At 34.8% G+C, this 11,156-nt stretch overlaps 2 protein-coding genes across 2 annotated transcripts; one reads left to right on the top strand and one right to left on the bottom strand.

Annotated features, from left to right (window-relative positions):
- Window positions 1–2,913: 2,913 nt before the first annotated feature.
- Window positions 2,914–3,754, bottom strand: LOC102290658 (hemoglobin subunit beta-like). Its single transcript, XM_005939939.2, has 3 exons — window positions 3,594–3,754; window positions 3,212–3,434; window positions 2,914–3,126 (listed from the first exon to the last, which is right to left on the bottom strand). Exons 1-3 carry the CDS (start codon window positions 3,683–3,685, stop codon window positions 2,998–3,000), a joined length of 444 nt encoding a protein of 147 aa, XP_005940001.1. The 5' UTR covers window positions 3,686–3,754; the 3' UTR covers window positions 2,914–2,997.
- Window positions 3,755–7,722: 3,968 nt separating this feature from the next.
- Window positions 7,723–8,920, top strand: LOC102290358 (hemoglobin embryonic subunit alpha). The gene is made up of 3 exons (XM_005939938.3): window positions 7,723–8,149; window positions 8,257–8,464; window positions 8,701–8,920. The coding sequence occupies exons 1-3, from the start codon at window positions 8,052–8,054 to the stop codon at window positions 8,827–8,829; spliced, it is 435 nt and encodes a 144-aa protein (XP_005940000.1). The 5' UTR covers window positions 7,723–8,051; the 3' UTR covers window positions 8,830–8,920.
- The last annotated feature ends 2,236 nt before the right edge of the window (window positions 8,921–11,156 follow it).

The raw sequence follows: 11,156 nt of genomic DNA, 5'->3' as shown, positions 1-11,156 counted from the left end.
TCACAGGTTCTTGCTCACAACCTCCTCGTGGTCCTGGCCACTGTGTTTCCCAACGATTTCACTCCTGAGGTCCACGTGGCGATGGACAAGTTCCTAGCTGCCGTGGCTCATGCATTGTCTGAGAAATACCGTTAAAGTGTACACAGGAGCAGATGTCTCAATTTGAATAATGAAACATAATAATAAAATAAAAATCAAACTGTTGTGATTATTTTTATATTCTTCTTGTGTTTGCAAACAATAAGTTAAAAGGATTTAAAAGCTTTCTATTTCAGGTCAACAACACATCTACATCCATTTTTTTAAGAGATGTAGACTGACCCTAACCTTTGATATGATTATAAATACTTGGCTGTTTGTAGGGGGGTAATAAGAAGACTTTGCAAAAATGTAGTACGACTTGACAAAAACCAAGCAGGAGTTTTCCTTGTTGTTTAGTTCAAATTCTGCATTGGTTTCTCTTTTCTATAGTCATTTATAGCGATTTAAATAATAACTATTATTATTTTCCACTTATCCTTGACAGTGTCGTAGGTGGGGCTGGATCCTATCTCAGCTACCACAGGGCGATATCACAGTCTGGCTGCGAACCAGATTGTGTGGAATGAGGAAGAGGACCCAAGCACAGACACGCAAGAACAAAACTTAATTTTAATAGAAAACAAGCTTTTTATTTAGGCTGGCAGAAAAAAAAATTACAAAGAAAGGGCATAGGTAAAACTACCCATATGGAAAAGATATATATAAATCTTATAAAGTTTGTATCTGTCTTGTATGAAACTTGTATGAAAAGCATACAAGAGTGAAAACACATATAAGATCCCTTGAAAAATTATATAATAAAACTTGTATGTTTTGGATACTTACTAAAAATTTCTTTTCCATATGGGTAAACAATAACCTAAACTGGGTGAACTACAATTAAAACATGAAAAAGCCTTAAACATGGAGTCCTGGCATGGATACATGGAAAGACCTGGAATCATGACGTGAACTTAGCAGACAACCTGACGACGAATAACTGGAAACACACAGACTAAATGCTCACATGAGGTGATCCGGGGAAGTGGAAACACAATTTAAATTTTATTTATTTAGCACCAAATCACAACAAAAGTCGCCTCAAGGCGCTTTATATTGTACAGTAAACACATTGAACATAGGAACACAAGACGTCTTCAAAATAAAAGAAGAAACATAATTAGACGCAGACATGACAACAAGAACTTGACAACACAAGACACGCAGACATGAAACACATGAAGGGCAAGGGAGACTTAATACAGGGGTTGAAGACACAAAGGGGAATCTAATAAAAAAGTCTATAATGGCAACCTAGGCATAATAGAAATGAACTTAGAAAACCTAAAGGATTTAAGCAAACACGGGGAGAACATGCAGACACACAAAGAAAGGCTCCAGCTAGGTGGCGGAATCAAACTCAGGACCGTCTTGGTGCGCTGCCATTGATGCATGACTGTTATCTCTGTTAACTGGCCAATTACTGAAATTAATAAAGAAATATGATTTAGTCACAGAAACACTGGACACTAAGTTATTTCCATTAGATAAAACAATAATTTTCAAACAAAACAAAACATTAACCCATTTTCTCTGTGGTAGGAAAAAAGCTTTTGTGACTAAATAGGTAGATCGAGCCCAGAAACAAAGACCAAAGGAAACCTTCATAAAATTTGGAATAAAGAGACAGTTTTTATTGTTGCCAGTATACACACTGTATTGTGAATGAAACCATCAATATGTGATTGAAATCCAGACTTTCAGCTTTAATTCAAGGATTTTCACAAAAATTTTACATTCTTTCAAATACTTTCTGCCAAAGCCTAATTTGACTTTCTTGGTCTTCAGTGTAATCAGTGGTTTGGACCTTGGTGCAAACTCAGCAAACTCAGTATCTCTTGATTGCGACTTTGACAACTCCTCAAGAGTGTTAGATGTTGTAAGTTTTATTTTCCTCACCACAGAAATAATTTTTGTCAGCATGCACTTGTATTTCATTGCGTTTAAGGTTGTTTGGTGTGGCTGAGCTGGAAACACTACAATGGTCATTTCTGAAGTTTTTGCTGTTTCTTTAAAGGGCTGGTTGTGTTTTTCAGCATAATAAAGGCCTCGCTTGTATACATTAATGTCTCGTTGAGTCTCATATTCAAAATTACGGCAAAAAGCTATAAAATTCTTGACTTCTTAAATCAAATCAATATATTATGTCTGAACATTTTTCATGAAATAACAAGGGAAAAGACTCACCTGGCCACGAAACTGCTTATTAGTCAATTGTCCAATAATTTTTTAAGTTCTCAAACTGGGGACTTTGTATAAAAATGACTTTAATTCTAAAACAGTTCATGAAACATTTTTGTAAAACCTCTTGAATTAAAGCTGAAAGCAAGCACTTCAGTCACATGTTGACTGATTGATTTGCATCCCACTGTGGTTATGTATGGAAGCAAATCCACAAAAACTGGGTCTTTGTCCTGAACATTATGTGCATGCATTTGGTTGCATGGTTTTTAATGCTCTTATTGTTATATCAGCCTGCACCACATACTTTGCTGTGGGAGTCCTTTTAGTCGTTGCATTTGTTTTTACAAGCTCTGAGTTCAATGGATTCATTTCACATTATAATTTTTGAGCGGGATCATAACATCGAGCGTGCTTCCATTTTACTTGATGCACCATATAATATCTAGGTGGTTGTTGCATGACTTTTATATGTATCATTTCGCTTTTGATATTGAAATTTATTTTGCTAATAAGGTAGATATAAACTTTTACATTTTGGTGTTTTAACACTAAAATTAGTAAACTGTTGGGGTTTTTTAAGTTTATCTTATCATTACAGACAGTTTATTGTAATCATAAACAAAGTGAAAAAGAAAACAGGGAAATTTCTGAAGTTGCTTAATATTTTATTTTGTTTAAAGCTCATTGAGACAAGGGTTTAAAACAGAGCATGTGACGGGCCTCTGCAGCTCTTTAGTAGTACTGTCTTCTGAGGGAGGACACCACCACTGCCAGGAACTTCTGGAAAGCTGCATGGACCTCAGGAGTGAAGTTTTTACGCAATTGAGAAGCAACCACAATGGTCAAGCAGTCGCCCAGGAGCTGTAACACAACAAAACATGCTTTAGCAATCTTCAACTCGCACACACATAACAATGAAAATCAGTACCATTAATTCAATACATACCATGAAATTGTCAGGGTCCACCTGCAGTTTCTCAGAGTGCAGCGCGCTCAGCTCTGCATATGTGGCCTTGATGTTGTCCATGTCCTTCACGGCTTTTTCCAGAGCTTCCATGATGACTTTTCCATGAGACGCAACCCTTGGATTTGATGTGATGGCAGCAGCATTGTAGAGGTTTCCAAATCCACCGAAATACCTCTTAGTCCAGGGGTAGACAATCAGACACCTGAGGGAATATATAAATAACTGATTTGCTCTTAGTTCTAAAAGAAAAATTTACATTGTGTAATGCAAAAAATATGGCAGCTTTTTTCATTGCACATAAAGAGGCTATTCAATTAATCCCAATTTCTTTATGTTAATATAAACACAAACAATGTTTCACCTGGAAAAAGCTGCTTGTCCAACGACCGCATAGTCAATCTTGGAGAAGATATCCTTGATCGTGGTACGCTCAAAGTCTGTCCACACAACCATTTTGTCTTGTTGAGTTTTTCACTTGTCCTGTTGGTCAGCAGGTCACCAAGTGCAGCTTTTAAAGAGTTCTTTTCACTCCACCCAAAGATATGAAATTGGGTGGAGTTGGAGAGTGGGAGTTGACTAAACTGGTTCAGTTTAACGATTCTGAGTTCAGCTTTAATAAACCATCAAAATGAATCAAAAATTAGTTTGAAACTTTTATTATGGACAAATTCAATCCATATTTGGATAATTGATCAAGAATCTAATTAACAATTATCTTTGTTTCTCCTTTTAATTGGTTTTGATGGTTGAAAATTTTCACTGTTAGAATTACCAAAATTACTGTGACTGGTGAGATAAGCTTTAGTCATACAGAATACATAAATTTGCTGTAGATGTGTAAGTCTTTAATGTATGAACAATATATTTATATATTTAGATAATAATTCTCCAACACATGGTACCTAATATAGATATAAATGCTTAGGAGCAGTGAGCAGCCAACTCCAGATTGTAAGTCAGTGCAATGGAAACTTTTGGAGAAACTCTGGTATTTAAAGTGTCTGTAAAATTCTAATTTCCTGTTCAAAATTAAAATTGTGTATCAGTCAATCATTTTTCTTGGTATGAAGTGCCCAAATTCAACAGCAAACAGTTTCCAGATCTAAATATCTTTACTGAAGTGCGTAGGCACCGGGCTTTTGGTGCCAGAGCATGTGAAAGAAGTGACATAAAGAAATATATAATCTCAGTTAGAAAAGTAAATCAGTTTTTCTCCTTCAATATTAATTTTACATGTTAAGTATAACAAACATTTTTGTATTTTTAAATAATTAACACAAATACGTAAATACAGAAGCTGTCAGTGTAATGTGTGAGCTTAAATTTTGAAATCAGAGATTTTGTCAGTATTTTAAAGACACCAAAAATACTAAAGCTTAATGGGAGGTCTTCATGGTGTTTAGATCTAGTAAGACAAGAACAATAAGATACACTCATAAAGGAAACGAAGTTCACTGCAGAATGTATTGTTGTTTATTTAACTACACATAAGACCAACACTTTTTTTTGTTATAGTTATGTTCATAGGCCTTATGAACTCACAACACACTTATTAGTCTGAGCCTCATTAACTTTCATAATTGTATGTTTTCCTTTTCACACTTCACTGAAATACAGGATCACCTCTATCTAAAGGGGAAATCTCAACTGTAAGCCACGTGTGAGCTCTTCTGTGCTCCCAAAAAACGTTAGATAAACACACAGATTTCCAGGAAACATTTATTGCTCTCAGGGTGGATCCACCTGTTGGAAGTTTAGATAACACAGAAACAAACGTCATCCTCAAACCTTAGTTAACGTAATTGTAAGTGCCTGTACAAATGTTAGTTAACTGCAGTATTCAAATTTTAAATCAGAATCCCTTAGCCGTACAATCCACTGTAAATGTTTATATTTAAATTACGTCTTTGAGTTTAAATGACAAAAGTTTTTAGTGCAGTGTTCAAATTTATTAGATCACCAGCCAATATGAGGTTTGTGCCACAACTGACCTAATTTCTTAAAGCATTTTTTATGTTTCTATAATGGTCAAACCACCAATATGTACAAACACTTAAATTAAAATGTTAATGCAAAAATATAATTATTTTCATTATCCATAAATTTTCAAATGTACAGCTTTACAAAAAAAAGTAAAGCACAATATTATTTCTTGATTGAGATATCAAATTACAGTTACTTACTCGCCTGTTATCCTTTATTTAATCAGGTAAAAGTCTCACTGAAAAAAACAAAAGGAGAACCCTTTTAAGAGAAACCTGGCCACAAGGACAGTAGAAGTTATAATATAATAAATAATAGATAACAAGTAAAGAAACAAATGGGTCATTCCATCTCAAATCAGCCAACTTTTAGAACATTTCCTGCTCAACCGTCTCCAATTTGGCCAAAAACTGTCCTTTGACCTACTTTCAAATCTGCACGTTGAAATCTACATGTTTGAACATGAATATCTCCAATTAATGTTCAAACATTTACACATAAAAGCCTGAAAATGAAATAAAATAGAATCAGGATCTGCCAGATTTTTGAGACAGAAACCAAAAAAAGTCTGAGTTAGTTGAAATATAAACACAACAAAAAAAGAAATGTCCAGCACTCCTGCAAAGTCTGATATTTGAGTACATATTAATTGAAAACTTCAAATTACTTAAAAATAACTAGTGATGATTTCTGAAAGATTTGAAGTTAATGTAATACATGTTGTACTCTAACCATAACTTAGTAAAAAAATTGTCAAATATGTTCTAAAATGTCATTGTTGATAGATTTCATTGAGGGTCGTTCCAGCACTAATCTTCACATTTACAGAACCTTTACTGTTAAACCACCTCAAATTTGAATAGAAAAATATTATATGCTTCAAGGTTTGGACATATCATGATTGCTGTACAATCTTAGCTTTATATATAAAATACTTTAAGTTATATATGTTTGTTGTTTCCTTGTATATTTTAACCCAAATTATTGATGGCACTAAGTTTCAGCATGATATGTAACTAGAAAATTTCTTCAAAATATAAAATATTACATGCACATATTTAACAAAATTGTTTTCTCAGTTATAAATTGAGCATTATCTGGAAATTCCAGAATTTTGAGCTTGTGATATTTATTTAGTCCAGCATGAAAGTTATATGAAAATGGGATGTTCTTCATTTTTGTGAATAAGAATCTAGTGTTCTGTGTTTATTTTAGGGTTATTGTTTAGTTTTTTATTAGTGTGTGCTCGAACACAGAACTTTACAGGACATTTTTTTCATATTTTATTAGCCAATGCTCTGACAAATATCTGTCCCAAATGATCAATTCTGATTCATTTTGATAAGAAAGGACAGTGAAAACAGGCTTAAGCAAGAAAAATGACATGAAAGTGTCCTTTGGGGGAAAAAAAAAAACTATATAAAAACTTACTTGATATATGAATCTAAAATTACCAGCAATCAGTATATACTGTATATTGAAACTTTGGACCAAAAAGTTTTTATATAAACAGGGGAAAGCGGAACTGGAAACTGGATGGTGAAGTTTTTAATATATAAAGCTAAAATTTCACAGCAATTGTAATATATGTCCAAACTCTGAACTATAACATTTTAATGGAAACTGGCGAAGGTTGAACAGAAAATGTTATAAAAATGTGATGATTTGAGTTTGGACTGACCCAAGTCTTAAAAACTAAAAATATGCACACATGTAACAAAATTACTTTGAGGTATAATTACAGTATCATCTGAAAACTCTATTATATTTATCTATCTATATTTTATTGTATTTGGACAGGACAACCTACTGATATTGTTATTCTTGTGGTACAAGTTATATTGAAAATGGCATTTTCCTAATCTTTGAAGTTTTTAATTAACGTGTGCTCAAATATGGGACTTGCATGAGTACTGGAGTTTTTTGTTGTTGTTGTTGTTGTTTTTCTTTCGTTTTGGAACTAGCTCACACATTTTGTGATGTATCTGTCTCAATTTCAGGATCTGTATTAATTGTGACTTTAAGAAAGACCAGTGAACATTTCAGGATTCTATCTTTGATAGTCTTTGAAAGATTCATGTTCAAACATTGCTGCAGATTTCAATGTATGAAAAATTGTTAAGCAGAAGCCTTGATTTGAGACGGTTTGACCCCAAAACAACTGATATTGCATTCAGACGTGAGCACTAACATGCAAATCATATCCAACAAGAGATCATTACAAAAGTGAAATTAAAAGCAGTCATACTGACCAAAAAGGTATTTTCTCGCTCCATTAAACTGATTGTTTTTTTTTTAATTATATTTTTTAACCTGTTTGGGAAATAGGTTAAAAAATAAATAATTAAATAAATGTATGCCTCACCTTAAAAACTGAATTGTCTTTCAAAATGTATCATTTCTCAAGATAAACAGTTATTAAATCAGTTGAAATCAAAAACACAATTTAATTTGTTAATGTAGGCTATAGACTAACAGATATTAAAATTTGAGGTATTTATAAAAGTATGTTACTTTGTGGTTCTATTCTTCAGAAATACATTTCTCTTTTCAAGTCTTTGGTTTGATTTATTTATTTATTTTTTCATTGTGTGCACTTTAATTAAGTGAACACCATTCAAACATCTTTAATGAGTTACTCTTTTTCTTTAGTAGTTTAGCTAGCATGACAATTGGTTTACCGTTTATCTCACAAAAGGCGTTACATGTCACTGGGGGCCTGTCCAGGTTGCTATCTCTGAGGTGTGTCGGGTGTGTCCGTTTACTGTTCTACATATAAAAGCCTAAAGCGTTTCTGTTGGTCAAGACAACTTCAAACAGAAATCCAACAGACAAGATGACCAGTCTTTCTGCTAAGGACAAGGACACAGTCAAAGCCTTTTGGGCTAATGTGGCTGGAAAGGAGGAACAAATCGGCTGTGATGCTGTCTCCAGGTAAATATGGATTATGACTTATAATCTACGAACCCAAATTGACTACTTTAACCTGCTCCTTTTTTTAAAATATATGTACTGTTAACTCACCTTACATTTTTACCCAGGATGCTGACAGTGTACCCTCAGACCAAGACTTACTTCTCCCACTGGAAGGACCTGCGCCCCGGCTCTGCCCCGGTGAGGAAGCACGGAGCAACCGTGATGACTGCAGTTACTGATGCTGTCAGCAAAATTGATGATCTCACCGGTGGTCTTCTCAGCCTCAGTGAGCTGCACGCCTTCACTCTGAGAGTGGACCCTGCTAACTTCAAGGTACTGACATACAATAAATTCTGAAAGTGGTCCTGATTTCGTTGTGTTTTCTTTTCATGAAGGTTTAGTTGCAGTTTCTTTGTTTCTAAGCTTAATGTACATTTAATGTTTAACTTCTTGTAGCAGTACTGAATACTGAATCACAGTATTCAAATAAACAGAGATAAATAACCCTGGCATGCATTTTCTAACAGCATGGCATTTTTTTTAAAAATGTGATCTTCATCTTTTCACAGGTTCTTGCTCACAACCTCCTCGTGGTCCTGGCCACTGTGTTTCCCAACGATTTCACTCCTGAGGTCCACGTGGCGATGGACAAGTTCCTGGCTGCTGTGGCTTGTGCATTGTCTGAGAAATACCGTTAAAGTGTACACAGGAGCAGATGACTGACAGCAGCATGAGATTGAATTCTTACTGTCAAACTGAATTTGAATAAAAAAGGAAACAAATCCAATCAAACTGTTGTGGTTATTTTTGTGATCCAGTAAATGTATTTTTGTTTAGACAATAGATTAAAAGCATTACAAGTTTAGGTCAATGGCAGGTGAAGACAAGTCATCCTGAATGAATTCATTTGGGTCATGTAAACAACCACTTAAATTGTTGAGTATTTATAATTTTTTTCTGTCTGTTTTAATTTTATTTTACAGTCAAACTCTGCAGTGAACTATTTCTCCTAAACATGACTAGTCTATAGTTATTAGTAGGAAATTATTAGTTATTAATTATACATCATCACATTTCCAAAGTCAGAAAAAAAATTGTATTTGTTGAAAATTTTTTTTTACAAACAATTCTTTTTTAAAAAAAAATCTCTAGTAAGTGGAGAGGAACAGCAATGGTCCTCTGTCCTAAGACTTGGTATCTAAAGGGATAGGGTTTCTTAAGCAATGTGTGATGGCTGTATGCAACCACACAATTGAAATACTTGGGTAATATTCATTTGATCTTTTTGTCTTACGTTTACATTGTGCTCTAAAGCTTCTGTGATCATAAGTTAACCAATTTAATACTTTGAATTTACCTGTAATGCATGACAGCACTAAGCTATAGTCCAAACGGTGGCACAGACTCTGTTTTGCATTGTTTGTTGTTTTATATGAGTATGTGTTACATTAATTATATTTCTGTTCTTTTTGAGCTACCTGGCCTCTGCTCCAGTCCTTCCTGGTTTGGGTGGAAGAGGAGGCTGAGGGTGGAGCTGGTTTAAATGCAGAAGCCAATAAAATGGACTGGACCATCTATTGTGATCATGTAGGGGGGGGATGGGGTTCTTCTTGAATGATGGTTAGCTGTTAACTCTTTAGTTTAGTCACCTTTGGTGTATATAACAGTTTATTCATTTGCTATATAACTAGAGCTGTTTCCCATTTGGGCAGGTCAGTTTGTTGAGTTATGTTTTGTGAAGTGAATTTTGTTAAGTTAACCTCTTTTACGGGCCCGCCTGGTTCTTAAAAAAAGTTTTGTTTTGTCATTTTGAATTTTTGTAATCATTTGGTCCTTTCGGGGGTACAATAAGGAAGAGACTGGAAGAGACTGAACAGGGTGATCCGAAGGGCCAGCTCTGTTCTAGGATGCCCTCTGGACCCAGTGGAGGTGGTGAGTGACAGGAGAACGGCGGCTAAGCTGTCATCCCTGATGGACAACATCTCCCACCCCATGCAGCAGACTGTGACAGCACTGAGCAGCTCCTTCAGTGGGAGACTGCGGCACCCACGGTGTGGGACGGAGAGATTTCGCAGGTCTTTCCTCCCCACTGCTGTCAGACTCCATAATAAAGACTTTAACTGATCAAGCACACACATCCATACATATGCAATAATACTAAGTGCAATAATCCTTTCTGTCATCGTTGTATTTTTACTCAGTTGTATATAGCATTTGTATTTGTATTCTATTTGTATCTTATTGTATATTTATTTTATTTTATTCTACTGTATATAGTATTTTATTCTATTCTGTACAGTTGTGTACTGTATTTATTCTTATTGTATCCTAATTTTTGCCTCATAACTTTTGCACTGTCCACTTCCTGCTGTGACAAAACAAATTTCCCACATGTGGGACTAATAAAGGTTATCTTATCTTATCTTATCTTAAAATCCATTTTTTGAAGATTACATTTGTGCCTGTGTGTTCTTGGCTGCTTGGTCCATGATACAATGACTCAAGCATGTAATGTCACTTCCATATTAGTTGGGACAAACATAAAATTTAAAAAATGTGCAGTTTTGCCTTTGTACACCAATACACTGGATTGAAAACAAGAAATGAATGCACTGACCAACTCAGAAACACCAGAACAAAAAAGGACAAGTGCATAATCACTGAATTATTTCAATGAAAACCAATTGTCACGACATGTAACTAAGCCAAAAACCTACTTGAAGAGGCTGGTGTATCACTGTCAGCGTCTTCAATTAAGAGATGTGTGCATGAATGGAAATAGAGTTTACAACAAACCACAGAATACAGTGACAGCCAGGGAGATGAGACTAGACTTTGCCTGAAAACATGTGGAAGATCCTGCACAGATCTGTAAGAAAAAATATAACATTTGGGAATTAATTTGGCAGAAGGAGAGAAGCAGCTCATGATGTGAAGCATGTGGAGAATGGGCAGTGTTATGGCATGGGAATGAATGGCTGCCAATGGAAGTGGGTAGTCAGTGTTTATTGATGATGTGATTGCT

Source organism: Haplochromis burtoni, unplaced genomic scaffold (genome assembly GCF_018398535.1).
Source record: "Haplochromis burtoni strain Fernald_Lab_line unplaced genomic scaffold, NCSU_Asbu1 Contig_21, whole genome shotgun sequence".
NCBI lineage: Eukaryota > Metazoa > Chordata > Actinopteri > Cichliformes > Cichlidae > Haplochromis > Haplochromis burtoni.
Note: the sequence above shows the minus strand (reverse complement) of the source record. Positions and strands in the feature narration are given on the sequence as shown.